At 37.2% G+C, this 22,855-nt stretch overlaps 1 protein-coding gene across 2 annotated transcripts in view; it reads left to right on the forward strand.

Moving 5' to 3' along the window:
• LOC106883799 (uncharacterized) overlaps positions 1-20,117 on the forward strand; it is a 33,305-nt gene extending 13,188 nt beyond the window's left edge. Inside the window, exons 6-16 of one of the 2 annotated variants that reach the window (XM_089343224.1) lie at positions 112-166; positions 3,114-3,224; positions 3,914-4,024; positions 10,144-10,254; positions 12,259-12,638; positions 13,701-13,770; positions 14,581-14,729; positions 15,071-15,457; positions 17,386-17,476; positions 18,345-18,400; positions 19,195-20,117. In XM_089343224.1, coding sequence (XP_089199350.1) covers positions 112-166; positions 3,114-3,224; positions 3,914-4,024; positions 10,144-10,254; positions 12,259-12,638; positions 13,701-13,770; positions 14,581-14,729; positions 15,071-15,457; positions 17,386-17,476; positions 18,345-18,400; positions 19,195-19,278 — 1,605 coding nt within the window. In that variant the 3' untranslated portion in view covers positions 19,279-20,117. The remainder of the gene's footprint in view (positions 1-111; positions 167-3,113; positions 3,225-3,913; positions 4,025-10,143; positions 10,255-12,258; positions 12,639-13,700; positions 13,771-14,580; positions 14,730-15,070; positions 15,458-17,385; positions 17,477-18,344; positions 18,401-19,194) is intronic. The other variant, XM_089343225.1, reaches the window with a different exon arrangement.
• The last annotated feature ends 2,738 nt before the right edge of the window (positions 20,118-22,855 follow it).

Genomic DNA, 22,855 nt, shown 5'->3' on the forward strand with positions numbered 1-22,855 from the left:
TAATATTATTTTATATATATATATATATATATATATATATATACACATACACACACACACATGTACATGTGTGTGTGATATATTCTTAAACCTTTTTGTTGTCTTTTACAGTCTGCTGCTGATTGGTCCTATAAAGGTGAAACGGAGAAACATGCATCCCAAAAAGGTTGAGATTAGCTTTCATTCCATTCCTCCCAGCCCCTCGGACCATTATTTCTTCCTTTCTTTTTCTTTCCTTCTATTCTCATTCCATTCCACTCTTCTGTCTTCTCAATTATTGTTTTTTTTTTTTTACCGAAGGCACATGGCTCACTGGTTAGAGCGTTTGGCTCACAACCACGAGGTAGTGAGTTCAATTCCCACACCGGGCTGTTTGCTCTGTCCTTGAGCAAGACACTTTATTTCCCGTTGCTTCAGTTCACTCAGCTGTAGAAATGAGTTGCGACGTCACTGGTGCCAAGCTGTATCGGCCCCTTTGCCTTTCCCTTGGACAACATTACTGACACGGGGACGGGAGGCTGGTATGCATGGGTGACTGCAGGTCTTCCATAAAGCAACCTTCAGTATGGGGGAAATTCGCAACCCTCTGCGCCAGTAAACTGCTGCTGTTCCTGAAAGTTGTTTTTAATACCTTCTATGGATTGCTTGAAGCTTACTAACTTCCTACACCTTGATCCTTGGATCTTACCTTTACACACACACACATATATATATAGACACATATAGGTGCAGGTGTAGCAGTATGCTAAGAAGTTTGCTTCCCAACCACAAGCTTCTGGGTTCAGTCCCACTGCATGGCATCTAAAAAACCTGGTTGTGTGTGTATGTATATATGTGTATATATATGTATATGTTTGTATATATATATATATATATATATATACACACACATATATATATATATATGTATGTATATAGGTATGTATATGTGTATATGTTCTATTTATATGTAAGTAGATATGTATATGTGTGTGTGTATACACACGCACACACATGTATGTATGGTATATGTTCCTGTGTTGGTAATTATACCTGTCCTAAACAAAATGGTATTACTTTATAAGTCACTCTCGTATATCACTATTTATCAGATTTAGTGAAGTTCTTGGATTAACTCCGAAGTTAATTCTTCCTTCCACATGGCTTTTGTTGCAACTAACGCTACCTGGACCGTTTGCGGTGGCTTCAGTTTCATTAACCCTCGAGATGTTCTGAGGACATTTGAAGCGTTTTGTGCACGTAGTGTTGTTTAGTTTGCTGCCCTCAGTGACATCTGGTGAGCGATATGAGTCAGAAACCTCAAACTTGGATCTCGACTTCTGTTATCTCACAGATTATTCAAAAGGATTCGGCGGTAAATTTGGTCTGCAAAAAGATCACCAGGATGCGTGCGCTGTTGGCTACGACTATGAAGGCAAAGTCGAAAAACATCAATCGCAGACAGGTAATGAGAATGTCAGAGTGTGTCTAATTACAAACAGGTAATGAGTGATGGATCGTTTTGTCATTTGTCAAGATGGAATAACAACTTAAAGAATCTTTTATAAACAGTCACAAAATGTTGTAGTAATGAAAACGGTATTTAACAGTTGTGACTCTTCTATACAATTAAAAGTACTGGGTTTTAACTGTTGGATTGTGTGTGTGTGTGTGTATGCTATATATATATATATATATATATATATATATTATTTTATTTAAAAGAGTTCCAACTCTGTCTGTTTTTTATGTTTTATTTATATTCTTGTAAAATTAATGTGGGATATAGAATATGGAATATATAATATGTAATATAAAAATGGATATATATATATATATATATATATATATATATAATATATATATATATATATATATATTCCATATATTCAATAAGACATTCAATACTTCATTTCATTGTACCATCCATTTTTATATTATATATTGTATATTCCATATTCTATATCCCACATTAATTTTACAAGAATATAAATAAAACATAAAAAACAGACAGAGTTGGAACTCTTTTAAATAAAATAATATATTTGTCTATACACGATCATACAAAACCCTTTTTTTTGTATTTATTTTTACTCACACATATATATATATATATAAGTAAGGGACACAAGAAAGAATCAACAAGGAGAATCTTTTCATAGAGAAATTCCAACCTTTTCTTAACACACAAACCCCTCAGTGACCTTATTTCTCTAGAAACAGACATAAACTTCCTGTTGAAAAAGAGTTCATAACTCCAACTAAAAAGATTTGTCTCCCCTTACACACACTTCCTGTTTTGACACCACACTTCCTGCTTAACACAAACTTTTAACCCTTTTTTTAAACCTAACAAAACTCTCAATCCTCATGCATCCTTATTTTTCCAACTATTATCTACATGGATTACCATTGAACTTTAAAAGCTCAAAGACAATATAATGTATTGGTATATTTATTTTTTTATATATTATTTTTTTTTATATTATTTTTTTCATTTTGTACTTCTTTGTAGAAAACATTTTCATTCTCCCTCTTCTTGAAAATTTGCTTCGCAATAAAAGCCAGTTAGAAATCTTTATTAAAATATGCTTCCAGTTTAGCATTCTGCCTTACTATTATTTTTCATTTTCCTATTATTTCTCCACATGCAGTTAACACAACCCCACTATTTACTGACTTATATATATACATATATATATATATATATATATATGTATGTATGTGTATGTATGTGGTTTTTGTGCCAATGTTTGGGGACTTGCAAATTGATTGCTTGTGCAGGTGCTGTTAGTTAAACGCTCCACATACCAGATGGTAGTAGGTTTCAAGGTTCCATCTAGAGAGATTGTGCACCATCTCAGAGCCTTCCTCTTAATGGGTTTGCAGTGCACTTACCCCGCTCACTCATATGAAGGCCCTGCCTAGTAGTATTTGATCCTATGTCCTTCATCTCTGGATCATCGCCACCACTTAAATTGTGGAGCATTGCAGGTGTGACTTGCCATACAGGTAAACAAGTACCTCAAACCTATGCATCATTTCTCTAATCAGATTCGATTGTCTTTTTTCAGTCATAACGAATATTATATGTAATTAACACTATATCTTTAATTAACATGATTTGCTTACAGATTATTCTCAAGGATTTGGTGGGAAATATGGCGTTCAGTCTGAGAGTATGGACAAATCTGCTGTCGGATGGGATCACCAGGAGAATTTAGGGAAGCATGAGTCACAGAAAGGTATGTAATGGTTCTCTGCCACCAGATGGTGCTATTTAGATCTGGTTTTTTCCTGTTTTGATAACCTTTGATTTTGAGCTCTGCTGTCATTGCCAATTCTTTATTTTGTAATATTGTCTGTTGAGTACAAGGGAGACTGAACTGCTATACACATGGTTCAGTCTCCCAAAATACATCTTTCACTTTCTCCTCTCTTTCACTTTAAAATAAAAGTGAATAAATAAAATATTTTTACGGAAATTAACGAACTCTGGATGACAGTTCTGAGAGTCAAAGCGAAAGATCACCATTCACTTGAAAATAATTTTTAAAAACATTAAAATATCGTCTGTTTAAAGAAAGCTAAAATATAAATACTTACTGTACAAACAACTTACATTTTTGAAATCACATTCAGTTTTAAATATTTCTAAATGATTAAAATATTGTGTATGTCAAAAATTCAATGATTTTTTTTTCTTAGAGAGTGCAAAGTCTATGTGTGTGTATATGTCACAGATAGTGGACGTGTGTTTGTGTTGATTGACATGCCATGACACAAACACACGTCCACTATCTGTGACATAACACTCGCTCTCTTTCTCCCCTTTTCTCTTACTCCTCCCCTTATACATGCTGTACTCCTTGTTTTATTTTATGCTTATCCTCTTGTCTCTTTGACTCTATCTCTCTCTCTCTCTCTCTGCCAGATTACAGTAAAGGTTTCGGTGGAAAATTTGGTGTGCAGAAGGACAGGCAGGACAGTTCGGCTGTTGGCTGGGAGTACGAAGGAAAAGTTCAGAAACACGAGTCTCAGACAGGTAGGTCACTACTTGGAGTGGGGCTGGGCTGGGGTAGCTAATGCAGTCCTCTCCCTCTTTACCCTTGCCTCTGTCAGTCTATCTTTCTCTCTCACTGCTCTGTCTCTTCTCTCATCTTTCTCTGTCTCTTCTCTCATCTTTCTCTGTCTCTCTCATCTCTTTGTCTCCTCTCTCTCCTCTCTGTCTTTTTTCTCTTCTGTCTGTCTCTCTGTCTCTCCTCCACGTTCTCTTCCTCTCCTCCCTACCCCACACTCTCTGGACCGGGGTCAGGTGGGGATGTAGTAGTGCAGTCTAGTGTTTCTAGTGAGTTGTTCTTTGTGTAAAACATGGAAAAGGACTAAAAACTGGCCTGTCTCTGGTCGATGGGTTAATAAAGTAATGAAGCAAGTTATTCTCTTCTGCCCTGTTCTGGTTGTAACTCTGGCACAGAAAATGAGAGAGAAAAAAAAAAGAAAGAAACCCACCTTAGAACATCTTTAAAGTGTCAGAAATGACTTGAGAAAAACTTTGGTAAAATTTAGTAAAAACAGTTTTGAATCACCAGTTCAATAATTATGGTTCTTTAACCCTTTTGATACCAGCTCGTCTGAAATCACCTCTGGCTCTGTAGTACAAATGTCTTGTTTTCATGTATTTGGAATTAAAATCTTCCACCAAACCTTAGTCACAATTTATGTTCCTAACACTAGCTTAATGGTAACTAAGTTATTTTACTAAATTCTTTGTTATATTTAAAATTAATTGAAAGAAACAGAGAACATCTCAACAGAAATATGATAACAAAAGGGTTAAAATATATAACAGAAACAATTCTTAACCCTTTTGATACCAAACTGGCTGAAACTGCCTCTGGCTCTGTAGTACAAATGTCTTGTTTCCATAAGTTTTGAATTAAAATCTTCCACCAATCCTTAGTCACAATTTATGTTCCTAACACTAGCTTAATGATAACTAAGTTATTTTACTAAATTCTTTGTTATATTTAAAATTAATTGAAAGAAATACAGAGTATCTTAACAGAAATATGGTAACAAAAGGGTTAACCCTTTAGCATTTAAACCAGCCATATCTAGCCTCAATACATTATCTGTTTTGTGTTCAAACCAGCCAGATCTGGCCTCTCACACATATCCTACAATGTCATCTTAAAATAAACAGCCACATCATTGAAATCTCAAAGCTAGAAGAAAATATATGATTAATTCAAAACAAGGAATAAATAAACATTTCATTTGATAAACCGAATGCTAAAGGGTTAAATGTGAAATGCTTTTACCTATCAGTTCCTGATGCAAGAATTTGTAGAAGAGAAGTATCCTAAATCAACATTTGAAAATTCTTGATATTTTACTGTTTTATTTATTTATTTTTTAATATTTGCCATTTTGTTAAATTTATTAATTACGTTTTTTTTTTCTTTTTTTTTGTGTGTGTGTTTTTCCTGATATGTTCTGTGCTGAGACAAATATTGCATGTATTAATATAGATGAGAGTTGAAGGAAACTAGTAGTGTTTGGTGTAGATTAAATCATTTAATAAAGGTCACAAATTTGGATCAGTCCCTATGGCTTGATGAGATAAGAATCCAGATGAACCCAATGAAGGAAGCTTTACATAGCTGCTTGTTCTACTAGAAATAACAGCCAAATCAGCTTCAAATCATACCTTGTCATCTTAAAAAAAAAGAAGGACTCATTGGAAAATGTTGCCCCAGGTTCTCTGTACATAATAGGCTGGATGGTTGTGGTTGGAATGCTTTTCATATTAGGTCTACCCAATTAGGGCTGACCTTTGGTTAAACACCCAGCCACCAACTACAAGAAAACTTTTGTTTCGAATAATGTCCTTCATTGGAGAGGGAACTTTTTTTTTAAATTAAAAAAAAGTTTTCTCTCCTCGATAAAGGGCTTTTTTACTCGAAATGTTAGCACTCTTATCTCTTCATGGCATTGGTACTTATCCAGATTTGTGAAATGCATGCATTAGCTTCAGATTTTAGAGAAGTAGTGCTTGGTATTGATTCAGCTAACACACACACACACACACACACACACACACATGCACACACAAACTGAATGTCTTGTACAAGACAAAATACAATACCTAGCACTTTCTGACTTCAATTCTCTTTCTTGACTTTGACTTCCATCATTTTGAGGACTGGGGTACATACCCTAATAGCCTAACAATCCTTGGTGGTGGTCACTTGTGACTTTTTTTTACTAATCTCACATGGAAAAGAAAAGAAAAATTACCACAATCATCATCATCGTCATCATGTGTTGCTGTCATCATCATAATCATTGTCATCATATCCATTGTCAGTATCATCATCAACATTGTCATCATCACCACCATCAACATCATTATCATTATCATCACCATCATCCTCACCACATTGTGCCTTTTCTACTCTTATATAACTGTCATCATCATCATCATCATCATCATCATCATCAACACTATTGTCATCGTCATTGTCATCTATCAACTACAACTACCAATTACATCTGACCCAATGACAGACACACCACCACCACCTCATAACCCATTCCATTTTTAATATCTTAAGTCACATCATCACAGTTGTCCAGTCTGCCAGGCTGTTGATCATGGTTGTAAAATACCACACCTAGTTCAGGTGACCCCTTCCCCTACCCCCCGGGGGTTGTTTGTTCAAAAACAATTGGCAAAAAAAAAAACACAAACAAAATCTTTAAAAAAAAAAAAAAAAAAAAAAATCGGAATGAAATACAGAAAATAAAATCTAGTTGGTAAATTAATCATTTGGCACTGGCCTGTCCACCCAAGACCTTCACTTCTGATTCTGCATGAATCTGAGACGCTACTTCTGGTTCTATGAAACCATTCCACTTGAGGCCACCACTTCTGGTTCTATGATGCCAACTCATCTAAGATGAACACCTCTGGTTTCCAGGAATCAACGTATCTGAGACTCACCACTTGTTGGCTTTATAATATCAATCAGAGGCCACCACTTCTGGTTCTATGGTGCCAACCCACCTGTATCCTAGAACCACTTCTGGTTCTAGGATACAAAACTTATTCATTTTGAAGTGTTCATATTTAAATATAAACCTTCCAAGAGGAATTTCATGCAGGAATTTCCCATTTATACTCTTTTAAACGCCACCTCATTTCATCCGAATTGCTGATTATTTTCAAAACTAATTCAGATATATATGAAGAGGGCATTTCATTAATAACTAAGATTAGAAAATGGTTAAAGATTTTCTGCCAATCTTTGAGTTTTTCTTTTTTTTTGTTTTATTCTTGTTCACTGCTTTCATTTTTATCACTTGTGTGTGGCTTTTCTTTTTGGTTAGTTCCTTGTTGTGTTGCTTCGTATGTAATTAATATAAAATATATACTTAATCAATATAAAATAAATATTTTAACACTGTCAAAGTATTGCATATTAAACCAATGTAAAAAAAAATATGTATCTAATTAAATCATGTATTATCTCTGTAAATTGTAGATTTTTAATTAAGTAAAAATATACGATTAAAGCTCATATTTAGCTGATACAGAAATTTATAAATAATCAAAGTTTGAAAAGTTGTTTATTTATTTAATCCAAGTAAAAATATATGTAAAGATAATTATTTAACTTGTTTAAATACATTTTTAACCAATGTAAAAGTAGAAAGATAATTAATGAAGATAATTTACCATTATTTACATGTGACAGATATTTGTCCTCATTTTGTTAACACGTTTCATATACTTTAATTAAATATTGGGGCGTTCTATGGGATGACCTAGATGAGATTTAATTAAATATACATTAGTTAATTATGTAGATAACTGGTTAATTATCCAGTTCTATATTTAAGAGATGAGGAATTATGTATATTATTTACATTTGATGGATATTTGTCCTCATCTTGTTTGTTGTTAACACATTTCAGCTGATATACCCCCCAGCCTTCATCAGGTGTTTTGGGGAAATTTCAAACCTGGGTTCTCGTTCCTAAGGTATTTTTCGATGTTGTGTCGGAGAAGCAAGCTGTGTCACCAACCAGTGTGTTTGGACTTCATCCATCAAGGGAAGGTGGTATCATGGTATCAAGGCAATGGTATCATGAGATTATCCCATCTGTTGTGCCAGTTCCTTTGTGGCTGAGCTTATTCAATCAATCAATCTTCACTGAACTGAACAGGTGGGCCTGAATGTAGAGAGAATGTGAGGTTGAATTTCATCTCCTTTGAGCATAAAAAACCATTTCTGTTCAGTTCTTTCAATAATAGTGCCTCCTCTGTACACAGTACAAATGTCTCAAGCGGATTTGGCAGCTTTGGAACCTTGACTGAATGCAAAGAGAAGCCAGTGTTGAACCTGCTCGTTATCATTCTCCACTTGGCTCTACATCGTTGCCATATGTTTGAAAAGAGGTAAAATTTATTCTAACTTCAAAAATGATAAACCAAAGTTGTAGAGGAAGAACAGAATTACTAAAAACCATAAACCGCTTTGATAAAAATATTTTTTGTCTCAATTCAAATATCTTTGAAAAGAAACAAATTTTTATGACTATCCAATATTTAACCAATGTAAAAACGAATATCTAATCAATATAATGTATATTTTTCCTAATATATTCTAGCCAATCTAATTATATTTTTGCTAATTATTTTACACACTCAATCTAATTATCTATATCTAAATTAATTTTTTCCTACTGATAAACTCATTTCTGATAACATAATTTTTTAAAATGTTTACATCTGTATTACATATGGAGTGTCTTGCTTTCTGATCATCATTAAGCGTCTTATTCCTGGATCTATACATAATTCCTGACTGGTTTAGAACTAGGTGCCTACATTTCTAAACTAAAGGGAACGACACTCATATCCATCAAGCCACTGAAACATCTGTACCCCCTGCCACCCACAGCATATAACCTTCACTTACTCTCATTTACCTCCTCAATATGGTCCTCTCAGAGAATGGAGAATTCTGACAGAAATGAGCTACGACGTCACTGGTACCGAGCTGTATCGGCCCCTTTGCCTTTCCCTTGGATGATATCGGTGGCATGGTATGCATGGGCGACTGCTGGTTTTCCATAAACAACCTTGCCTGGACTTGTGCCTCAGAGGGAAACATTCCTGATGCAATCCCATGGTCATTCATGACCAAAGGGGATCCTTTTACACAGTCTGGCAGTCATGGGAATTTGAAATTCCTGTCTGTAAATTACTATGGATTATTAGAGGTCCCAGACCATCAGTGTTTGGAATGTACAGTGCTGTACCTATAAAAGATTTAATGGTATACTCTTATTCTTTTACTTGTTTCAGTCATTTGACTGTGGCCATGCTGGAGCACCGCCTTTAGTCGAGCAAATCGACCCCAGGACTTATTCTTTGTAAGCCTAGTACTTATTCTATCGGTCTCTTCTGCCGAACCGCGAAGTTACGGGGATGTAAACACACCAGTATCGGTTGTCAAGCGATGTTGGGGGGACAAACACACGCACACACACACACACACACACACACACACACACACACATATATATATATATACATGTATACGACGGGCTTCTTTCAGTTTCCATCTACCAAATCCACTCACAAGGCTTTGGTCGGCCCGAGGCTATAGTAGAAGACTCTTGCCCAAGGTGCCACGCAGTGGGACTGAACCCGGAACCATGTGGTTGGTAAGCAAGCTGCTTACCACACAGCCACTTCTGCATCTATGTTAGAGTTATTGTAACAATAAGATTGCTATCTTTCAAGTTATTAACCTCATTCTTGTAGAGACAAACTGCTTTTTAATATTTCTTTATTATAGTATGTTTTGATTGGTTTCATCTTTGATCTCTGCTTGTAAGTAACTTCCAGAAAAGAAATACGGTAATGTCTTAAAGTAAGTCAGTTCTTCTAATACGTGTGGCTTTATTTGCAACTAACACTGCCTGGACCGTTTGCGGTGGCTTCAGTTTTATTAACCTTTGAGATGTTCTGAGGACATTTAGAGCGTTTTGTGCACGTAGTGTTGTTTAGACTGCTGCCCTCAGTGACATCTGGTGAGCGATATGAGTCAGAAACCTCAAACTTGGATCTCGACTTCTGTTATCTCACAGATTATTCAAAAGGATTCGGCGGTAAATTTGGTTTGCAAAAAGATCGCCAGGATTCATGTGCTGTTGGATATGAATACGAAGGCAAAATCGAAAAGCACCAATCGCAGACAGGTAAATTAGAATGTCAGAGTATGTCTTAATCACAGACAGGTAATGAGTGTGAACTGTGAAGTGTTTGAAACCATCTGGGTAAGATAAGTGATGGACCATTTGTCATTTGTGAAGATAAACGACGACTTAAAAAAATCTTTTAGAAATAGTCACAAAATGTTGTAGCTATGAAAATTGTATTTTACTAATGTTACATTTCTACACAGTAAAAAATACTGGGGTTTAACTATTGGGTTATGTGTGTGTATGTATGTGTGTGTTTGTGTATGTATGTGTGTGTTTGTGTGTGTAACCATTTATTTACGTGTTTATATGAGGAAAGTACTGGTGATTAACCATATATGTAGATGTGTGTGTGTGTGTATGTATATATATATATGTGTATGTGCATGTATATGAGTGTATGTATGTATGTATGTATATACGTGTCACAAATGATCTGTCCTTGTTTTTTCCTATTCGTATTTGTATCGTCTATCTGTCCGTATGTTTTTATTGTTATTCGTTACGTTCTTATTCCATTTTTCGGATTGAGATATATACATACATATATATATACATATATATATCATCATCATCATCATCATCATCGTTTAACGTCCGCTTTCCATGCTAGCATGGGTTGGACGATTTGACTGAGGACTGGTGAAACCGGATGGCAACACCAGGCTCCAATCTGATTTGGCAGAGTTTCTACAGCTGGATGCTCTTCCTAACGCCAACCACTCAGAGAGTGTAGTGGGTGCTTTTACGTGTCACCCGCACGAAAACGGCCACGCTCGAAATGGTGTCTTTTATGTGCCACCCGCACAAGCCAGTCCAGGGGCACTGGCAACGATATATATATATATATATATATTACAAAGTTTGCCTACCACTTGTAAGTTGCTTCTTGAATCATCAGAGTTTTTGGGATGTAGCTGAGAGATGAAGTTGGAAGACGTTCACCAGTGGGTGAGTAAGTGGGTATAATTATCTTTGTTTGTGGTGTTTATATATATATATATATATATATATATATATATATATATATATATATATATATATTGATTCGCAATCAAAGGTGCAGAAATGGCATACTCCGAATGAATAAAAAGGTGATGTAATCCAATGGAAGAGAGAAATCAATGAATCTGGTACTCCAAAACAGTCGGAAGGACAAGTAAATTTTTCTTTGTTGTCAGAATATTTATATGTATGGGTGTATAGAGATAAGGCCCTTTGTCTATTACTTGTTGTCTATCCTGAATATTTATTCATGGCACATCATATATTCTCACCCACATATACATATGCATGTGTACATATGTTGCATTTATATACACATCTGTCTATCTATACACACACACACACACATGGAATAATATGCACCAGATAGGGTTGGCTAAACCTGTGGTTGCAACCCATGGTTGGTAAGTATCAAATAGGATATCAAGGTGGCGAGCGGGCAGAATCGTTAGCACGCCAGGCGAAATGCTTAGCGGTATTTCGTCTGCCGTTACGTTCTTCTGAGTTCAAATTCCGCCGAGGTCGACTTTGCCTTTCATCCTTTCAGGGTCGATAAATTAAGTACCAGTTACGCACTGGGGTCGATGTAATCGACTTAATCTCCTTGTCTGTCCTTGTTTGTCCCCTCTGTGTGTAGCCCCTTGTGGGCAATAAAGAAATAAAAATAGGATATTCCAGTTGTGTACACAGAGAAAACCAATCCTAAGAGTACTTAGTGCCTAGGGGCTGGTCCAAAGCACGCGTTACGTTGAATTGTGCGTTGTTGGTATATTCTAGGTTATCCAAGAAGTCGTAAATCCTCTTGGTGTATTATAATCAAATGAATAATAACAGACGATAGATAATTGTCAGCTCATAACAGCTGTTTCTTAGGCATTTTTTAATAGAAGAATGAGAACATTACTCCATTACAAAAACCATGTATTGAGATATATGTACATCTATGTTGTCTGTATATGTTTTATCTGTTTTCATCTGTACATGTTGCTGTTTTAGACTATTCACATGGATTTGGTGGAAAGTTCGGTGTCCAGAAAGATCGTCGAGACAAAGCAGCCTTGAGTTACGAAGACGAGACGAAGACTGAGCTGCATCCTTCCCAAGTCGACATGAACAAAGGATTCGGAGGCAAGTTTGGCATCCAAGACACCATGGATAAAAATGCCCTCAGCTACGATGCTGAGTGCAAGACTGAACTCCATTCATCTCAGATTGATATGAAAAAAGGCTTTGGCGGCAAATACGGTGTGCAGGATGTCAAAGACAAGTCTGCGCTTAGCTATGAGGATGATACTAAAACAGAACTTCATTCTTCTCAAATTGATATGAAGAAAGGCTTTGGTGGTAAATTTGGAATCGACAATACGAAGGATAAGGTAGATCTTTTTTTTTATCTTTGTGAGGGAGTATTTAAAAGGTGGGAAGGAGATTTTAATGCCAGGGACAAGCAGTGATGTCTTAGTATAGGGAAGATATATGGCTCCCTTGCATTTATATAAGGGTAGGTGGCAGTGGCGTAGCTAATAGGGTGGCAAGGGGAGCGACATACTTCCCACACACCTTGAGCAGATTTTTCAAAATTGGCCCCTTTTACATAATCAGACTGTTACCTAACACTCCATTGGACCCATAGTTCGAAACCGATTGGAAAGATTGGCCATTATGGATATATAATACGAGTGCATTTTTTTTCTCCTGACGTATGGACTCTTAAACAGCTCTGTATCCTCCTCATTTAAGGTCCACTTTCCACGCTAGCATGGGTTAGACGGTTTGATTGAAACTGGTTTTACTGGAGAGCTGCACCAGGTTCCAGTCTGATTTGGCATGGTTTCTACAGCCTTTCCTAATGCCAACCACTCCGAGTGTGTAATGGGTGCTTTTACGTGCTACTGGCACGACACCAGTAACAGCCACGACTACAATTTCACGGGTACCGATTATACAACACTGGTAGGGTGCTTCCATACAGTTTCCATCAACCAAATTCACTCACAAGGCATTGGTTGATTGGTTGACCCAGGGCTATAGTGAAAGACAATGCCAAAGGTGCTGTACAGTGGGGCTGACCCCCAAAATCATGCAGATGCAGATTGATCCAGTTCAAACAGCCAAGAATTCATTTTATCCTTCTTTGGGATTTTAGTTAAAGCAATCCATATTCCATGCTGGAATGGGTCGGATGGTTTGAGAGGATCCGATGGGTCCAAGTACTGCATTGTGCTCTAATATCTTCTTTGACATGCCATTCTATGGTCAGGTGTCGTTCCTAATAGCAACCACTTTACTGCAGGAAACGGATGCTTTTTTTTTTTTTTCATGGCACCGACTCTCATGAAATCATTACTATAACACCTTTGATCATAGACCTGCTCAGTCAGGACTAACCTGGGGCTAATTAGCACTTAATTAACCATGTAAATCTTCCCTCATTCCAGTCTGCTGGAGGCTATGAAGACATGAAAGGAACTGTTGGCACCAACTATAAAAAACCTTCAGCAGAAACCAGTAAGAGTTTTTACTTTATCTCTCTCTCTCTCTCTCTCTCTCTCTCTCTTTCTCTCTCTCTCTCTCTCTCTCTCTCTCTCTATCTATCTATCTATCTATCTCACACACACATGCATACATACAGATATCTCTCATATGCCCATGCACACATACACACACATGCAAACATTCCTCACATACCCACATGTGTCATCACCATCACCATCTTCATCATTGTCGTCGTTGTCATCATTACCACATTATGTTTGTTTTTCCATGTTTGCATGGGTTGATTGGGTCTTTCTTGGCCCCGTCATCTCCCCACTTTTTGTGGCCCCTTTGTCATCCCCTTAGTGAGATTCAGTACCCTAAGATCAGCCTATGCTTTGTCATTCTTTGTCATCCTATGAAAGAGGTAAACCAAGGTTTGCTTGGTACTTGTTAACCCAAATGCCTTCCTTCTTATCTTAGTGCAATAAATGTTTACAAAGACCTTTGAGCATTGCAGGTTAAGCAAAATATGTAAGGTGATATCAATGAACGGAAACGAAGAGAAACGATATTGTATTACCTTATATAGGTTGTTTAAGGATCCTATAATATTTTGGGAAAGATTCTCCTTTTCAAATAGATTTTAGTGAAATGTGTTGTCATTGGTTGTCTATTGACATTACCTTACATGTTTTGCTTAATTCCTCATTTGCATTGCTCAAAGGTTTTTGAAAACATTTACCTCACTTACAAATTTTACAATTCTTCAACTAATTACAATACTAATTTTTTAATTTTTTATCTGTAATTTAAAAAAAATATATTCCAAAATCATCATAGGTTCGGTTGGAGCAAGAAATTTGCGAAATAGGTTTGAAAATTTTGCCAAAAATTCTGAAGAAGATGCTGCAAAGAAAGCACAAGAAGAACGACAGAAACGGCTGGAATTTGAAAGAAAAGAACATGCAGAACAAACGAAGATCTACGAAGTAAGTATATCGATTCTTGGCCACCCTTATCACATTCTATGTCACGCTGAATCTTCCTGGGAACTATGTTAAGGGTACACATGTCTGTGGAGTACTCAGCCACTTGCACATTAATTTCACAAACAGGCTCTTTGATAGATCGGATCAACTGGAACCGTCATCATCATAACTAAGTGCCAGTTTTTTAGGGGTTTTTTTACCATTCTTGTGTTGTTCATCTCTGTATTAGTTTATTGATTCCTGTCACAACCAATTCCTCTTTGTTTTGTGTCCATTCTACAATATTCAAAAAAAGAGATTCTTTGAATAACTGCGTGCTGTTTTCTTGTAATTCTTTTCAGGAGAAAATGGAAAAGGAAAGATGGGAGGCTGAAAACGAACCGGAAAAGGAGGAAGACGAAGAAGAAGAGGTTCAGCCAAGGAAGACGTTCGTCCCACCACAGTCCAAATGCTACGTCCCCAACGAAGAGATCACGGCTTTCAAAAGGGATTCGTACCTGAGGCAGGGGTCACGGGAGGACCCTCCGAAATCCGCCGCCGTTTCTGCTCCCACATCTGCCCCGAGGGACAGAGAGCGAGTAGAAGCAAGGCGGGAACCCGAGGAGGAGGAGGAGGAAGAGGAGGAGGAGGAGGAAGAGGTAAGGGTTGAGGCAAAAGAGGAAAAGGAGGAGGAGGAAGTGCAGAGGTTTGAGGATGATGATGGTGAGCTGTACGAGAACCCAGAAGATGTAAGTTTGTTTTGATTGTCCCCGCTTCCCCCCACCCACAAGCTTTGTCAACAGAATCTTCACCCTCTCCCCACCACCGCCCACCACTAACATCATCATCATCATTATCATCATCCTTGCCATCATCATATCAAGCATGATTTCTAACATCACCCTCACCACCACCACTACCACTGTTCCTACCACTACCCCCATCACCATCATATTGACCATCATCACCATCATCATTATCATCATCACAACAATCACCATCACCACCACCATTAACACCATCTTCATCATCATCACCACCATCATCACCCCACCCACCACCACTATCACCGTCACCACCACCAAAACCACACCCTCCACTGCTGCCACCCCCACCCACCATCATCATCACTTCCACCATCACCCCCACCCACCATCACCCCCACCCACCACCGCCACCACCATCACCCCACCCACCACTGCCACCATCACCACAACTATCATCTCCATCATGATTTCCACCATTGCCCTCCCCATCACCACCATCATCAATACCACCTCTATCCCCACCACCGCCATCATCACTATGAACACCATCATCATCATCATCACCACCGCTGCCACCATTGGATGCTCTTCCTATCACTTACCAAACCTTACCTGTTTTCCAAGTAAGGGATTCTTTCCAAATACCGAACGTCTTTTGAAATTGCGAAGAATTTTGGTTGAAAGCCTGAGCAAAGAACGGAAACACCAAATCACTGTTTATGCTTACAAGAAGAACAAGAACAAGAACACAAACACACACAAACACACACACACACATGCACAAACACCTGCTCACATACATACAAAAGCACACCTATTCACATACACACACACACTCAGAGAAATACCTATTTACTCACACACATCTGCTCACACACACACACACACACATGCAAACACTCATCTAGTCACACACATCTGTGAACACAAACACACACACACTCCTGCTTATATAACACCTATTCATACACACGCACACACGAAAGGATAATTACCTCCCTTGCTTCTAATAATAACAATCATTAATTACCTCACCTATAACTTCTGCTTCATCTACTAAATATCCTTCCTCTTACTAACTTGGAATGAAAATTTCTTTTTTATAACATTTTGATAACATGAAATTGTAATATTATCACTAATTTCCTAGTCATGATTAGCACAAGTGAAACCGGTCGATTATGTAAATATTTTATTTCATATATATATATATATATATATATATATATATATATTAAATATATATTTTTTTATAAAATATATAGTATCTGTTAACAGTCTTAGCAAAAACCTCACAGGTGAGTTTTTGTGTATGTATATATATATATATATATATATGTATATATATGTGCACACACACACACACACACACTCCTCAACTTACGACTGAGTTCCGTTCCAACTGACAGGTGATATGTTGATTTGGTTGTATGTCGGATTTATATTTTTCAACACTATTTTCATTGAAACACAACTGGTGCTTGAAAGCAACAAAGTGAGAGGCAGTGGCAGGCAATGAATGGCTAGGACTGATGGAGGCCTACATTGATAGATGCTGCCATAATTATCATACGCACAGTTGCCCAATGTCCGAAAATCGATTTAAAAAATTTTTTGTGGTCGTAAGTCACATTAGTCATAAGTTGAGGAGAAGATTGATATAGATAAAGTCCTAAACGACAGAGAAATAATTTGATGAAATCTTATTTAACAATAAGAAAATTCTAATATCATGACAAATTGTTTCGTAACTTAAAAACATGTAAATAATTTATATTATATTTAATAATGAATAGATTACTTACATGCCATATTTTGTAGAATGATACATTGTTTGCAGGAATTAATAACCAGGCTGGAGCAATCCTGTTTATTGATGGATTTTTGAATTTTTTTTTTTTAAATTCCAGATAATTTCTTCACCAGAAGACCAGCAAGCTGGACCAGTGCAGCCTGAAGGAGAAAACCTAACTGCCATTGCTCTTTATGACTATGAAGCTGGTCAGTGTATTTATTATCCTTTGATTCCATGCCAAACACTCTCCCCACCTCCACCACCACCACATAAAACAAAAGCACTCGGTCTGTTTTAGCAGGACTATAGACTTATAGGCCCCTGGACAAAGCAATGCATGAAAGGTCACTTCATACACAACATAGGTTAGCACTGGGCCCCTAGAGCTGTTGGACCTTGAACAAGTTCCCAATGTGCTCATGCTTTAAGATCCCTCACACACACACAACACCAGCTTCAGTATTTCCTGCTAACGATTCCAGTATGATTCGGCATGGTTTTTTACAGCTGGATGCCCTCCCTAACACCAGCCTCGGAGTGGTTGACATTAACAAGGACATGTGCAGGTGGCACGTAAAATACACCATTTTGAGCGTGGTTGTCGCCAGTACCGCCTGACTGGCCCTCGTGCCGGTGGCATGTAAAAGCTCCCACTACACTCTCGGAGTGGTTGGCGTTAGGAAGGGCATCCAGCTGTAGAAACTCTGCCAAATCAGATTGGAACCTGGTGTAGCCAGCTGGTTTCACCCGTCCTCAGTCAAATCGTCCAACCCATGCTAGCATGGAAAGCGGACGTTAAACGACGATGATGATGATGATCCAGCCATAGAAACTATGCCAAATCAGACTGGACCCTGGCGCAGCCTTACAGCTTACCAGCCCTGATCAAACCATCCAACCCATGCCAGCATGGACAACAGACATAAAATGATGATAATGATGATGATGCTATCTCCAGTATTTTCTTTCCTTCCTGGGGACACACCTTGGGTTGTAACCTCTTCTATACTCTTGTATAAACATGTTTACAACCCTGAGCAGGACTTAATGGTTTGTTTCCTTCTTCTCTTTTAGCTGATGATGATGAATTATCGTTCCAACCCGAAGATATTATCACTGCTGTTGACAGGGTAAGGGGTTTCTTTGTGGAATTTTCATTATGTCTTGGAAATTTCTCAGATAAAAAAAAAAACCAATCTGCACAGATTAAACCCATATAACAAGGGCTGACTATTTACTTTTCAGAACTCTCTGTAGATGTATATATATATATATATATCAATTATATATATGTATGTATTTGTGAGTGTATATGTGTGTGTGTATATGTGTGTCTGTGTGTGTATGTATATATATATGTGTGTGTGTGTGTGTGTATATATGTGTATGAGTATGTGTGTGTATATGTGTATATCTATCTATATGTTATATATATATATATATATATATATATATATATATATAGAGAGAGAGAGAGAGAGAGAGAGAGAGAGAGAGAGAGAGAGAGAGAGAGAGAGAGAGAGAGAGAGAGTGTATAAAAAGGATAAGTTCTCCTGGCGGGTAACATATTATCTCTGAAATTGGATTTGATACCAGCTATCCACAACGGTCCTTATACAGTATTCGAGCTTAGAAAGAGGTACTATAACTTCACTCATTCAGTAATTCCGTGTTCTTATTCAGAACCATAAATTATTCCATAGAGTATTTAATGACATTGGATAATGAAAAAAAAAAGGAGTGGAGATTTTACTCACGTCCATTCACAGCAGTCGAAACATGTGTAGGTCAGATGAACATGCTGTAGAAAACTCTCAAAGGAAGAAATTTGGGGATGTGAGTAAATTCTTCACTCCCCTCTTCGTTATCAATGTTATATACCTGTGTGCATATTTATATAAGTTTGTATTGGTTTTATTTTCAGATTGATGAAGGCTGGTGGAAAGGAGAATGTCATGGAAAGATTGGATTGTTTCCTGCTAACTATGTTGAACTAATACAGCAATAACGCAGTCAACAGCTTCTGTACACACATGGACACACATACACACACACACACACACACACAAATAAAATTACATACTTTTATCAGTTATACTCCTGATTAGCAATCATGTGACTTTTTGAACCCCAAAAAAGAGCCTTCTCATATATATATATATATATATATATATATATATATATATATATATATATATGTTTGTATGTATGTATGTCATTGTAAGCCCTTATATTTACAACTCCCCCCGAATAGCGCTTAAACTGCCATATTTAAAAAGTGGCTGAGTGAACCCTTGAATGTCAGTCACAGATACACTTGTGAAAAGTACCAGTACTCTTTGAGAGGAATTCCTGTTGAAGCACTAGCATAGCTAGGGGGAAATTGGTAGGAGCAGTCCACTCCAGGCAGCACTTTTAAAGGAGCACCACTTTCAGGTCTGTTGTAGGCAATATGTATTGTTTGTGGGGTCCCAGGTGTGGCAAACAAAAGGGTGCCCCGGGCGGCACACACTCTCGCTACGCTAGTGCGCTTAAGTCTTATGCCACAATATCTCTCTTGTTGCATTCTTGTAAATTCTTAAACAGTTTCATTTTCCGTTATCGGTACATTGTATACACACACACTATATATAAATGGGAGCATTCTGTCGGTTACGATGGCAAGGGTTCCACAGCTTGCTCCTAAAATTAATGTGCAAGTGGCTGAGTACTCCACAGACACGTGTATCCTTAATGTAATTCTCAGGGAGATTTCAACGTGACACAGAGTGTGACAAGGTTGGCCCTTTGAAATACAGGTACTACTCATTTTTGCCAGCTGAGTGGACTGAAGCAACGTGAAATAAAGTGTCTTGCTCAAGGACGCAGCGCGTCGCCAGGAATTAAACTCCCAGTGTGTGGCACCTTGGGTGCATGTCTTCTACTGTAGCCTTGGGCTGTCCAAAGCCTATTTATATGTGTGTATCTTTGTGTCTGTGTTCCCCACCACGCCATCACTTGACAACTGATGCTGGTGTGTTTACATCTGCATAACTTAGCAGTTCAGCAAGAGAGACTAATAGAATAAGTCCTGGGGGGTGAATTCTTTGACTAAAACCTTTTACAGTGGTGCTCCAGTATGGCTGTAGTCAAATGACTGAAACAAGTAAAAGAATAAAAGAATGTAATATGTATTGTGCCAATAGATAGATGCATATATTGATGGGATAGGTAGATAGCTCCTCTGAATATTACTGTTCTTTACTTCTTGAAGAGCCATGGGTAGGCCAGGTCAGGTTTGGTGGGGAGGGCATTGCTGCATTCACAATTTGACTGTATACTCCTGGGTCCTCCAGGGTGAGCCATCAAGCAGAGCCCCAATTCGTCTCTATCTCCATGAGATACTTCCTCATCTGCCCTGACCGTTTGGCATATGGAACGACTGACACGAGCCATGAGCAGAACAAACTATATTTTGTCAGACTAACTATTATGGATTAAATATTTCAGATAGACGGAATTCCAAACATACATACATACATATATATATATATATATATATATATATATATATGCATACATACAATTATACACATTGTATATACATGCTGGAGTGTGTTGACAATGGCTGTAGTTGGAAGATGCAAAACAAAATCGAAGGGCTTCATTTAATGCGCTAACAAATGCTATTGGGAAGAAAGCACAAACCTCACATAATCCCCTTTCTTATTGGTGTGTCGGGGACACACACACACCGACAGAAAGGGACACCAATTCTTTTTGTTTTTTTTTTAATTCTAGATGCTGAGATGATTGTTGCGGCGTTCCTATCAAATATATTTTTTTACTTGTCTTTACGCGAAATTTTTACTAAAAGAAAAACAATCAACAAAAAGTTTAAACTAAAAAAGGAAAAAAAAAAAAAAAAATCGGAAAGAAAAATAACTAAAACAAAAACAGACTAAATATATTTGCATGATTTGATAAAAAAAAAAAAAAATTTTTTTTTTGTTTTTTCCAATTTTTAAATTTGTTCAGATTTTATTCTGGATATATTAATTTTTTTTTTTTTTAGCGTTATTTTTATTATTTTTGTTTTTGTAAAATTCTTTGATCTGCGTGTGGGCGACGGATGAGGTTTCAATAATTTGGTCAACGACCATGCTTCGGACAATGAAGGTCAAGATGTTACCTTTTTTATGTTGTTGCAACTCCCTCCGCTCTCTCTCCTTGCCTCACCATCCCATTCTGCTACCCCCTCCCCCTCCCCTCTTTGATTTATCAATCTCATAAATGGAGGAAGAATGAAAGACCAAAATCGTCTCCTGTGGAATAAGAAATAGCAAGACCCAACCAAATTGAACAGAACAGAATATGACTAACAACTTTTATTTCACATTAAAACAACCAATTTTGTTTTTTACATTGCATACTTATATGTACATATATATACATATATAAATGTGTATATATATATATATATATATATACATACGAGGGTGAGTCAAAAAGTAATACCATTTTGTTTAGGACAGGGTATAATTACCAACACAGGAACACGTATCATACATCAAAATGAAGCTGGTCCTCTGTGGATCACATCCCTACTTCTCAACATAGTCACTGTTTCTCTCAATAGCAATGTTCCACCTTCGAATAAGAGCATGTATCCCTGCCCCGTAAAATTCTGTTGACTGTTCTTTGAGCCACTTCTTCACTACAGTTTTCACTTCCTCATCACTGGAATAATGTTTGCCTCTCAAACCCTCTTTCATGGGTGTCCACAAAGTCTGGGTACATGGGGATTAACACATACTTTAAGAAATTATAATTTCTTATATTTAATTGTTTATGTTATGATTTTATTTACTCCATGTACCCAGACTTTGTGGACACCCTGTGTGTGTGTGTATATACACACACACACACACACACACACACACACACACACACACACACACACACACAAACACACGCACAGCAGACCTCTGCCTAGTTTCCTTCTCGTAAAATTTCACACCTAAGACTTTGGTCATTCTGAGAGATGCTATGGTAAAAGGCATTTTCACAAACTGCTGAGCAATGGGATTGAACATGTAGCCCACATTGTTATGAAGTGAATTTCTTAACCACACAACCAATCAGTTTTATAGATTTAAATTCACCAAGAGAACGAGAATTGAGGAGGTGCAGTTGCCAATGACAGCCGTATCGAACATTTTGTCTCTGTTGACCTTGATAAACATATCCGCCCTTCTTCACCCTTGAAGGGACTTATGTTCAAGCAAGGTACTGGGATATTAATAATAATGATGACAATGATGATGATGAATATTTTAAACACACAGCTGGTTCATTTAGTTATGTAAATGTATGTATTTGCATAACCATCCTACCCCAAGAAAGCAGGTTGAGAAAGACAATATAGATGTGTGTGTGTCTGTATGTATGTATGTGTATGCATATATCTATGTATGTATGTATGTATATATATATATATATATCTATAATAATACTTGTATATGATGTGTATATATATGCATACATGTGTGTGTGTGTACATGTATATATATATATATATATATATATATGTGTGTGTATATATA

Source organism: Octopus bimaculoides, chromosome 27 (assembly GCF_046866305.1).
Source record: "Octopus bimaculoides isolate indiv1 chromosome 27, ASM4686630v1, whole genome shotgun sequence".
NCBI classification, from domain to species: domain Eukaryota; kingdom Metazoa; phylum Mollusca; class Cephalopoda; order Octopoda; family Octopodidae; genus Octopus; species Octopus bimaculoides.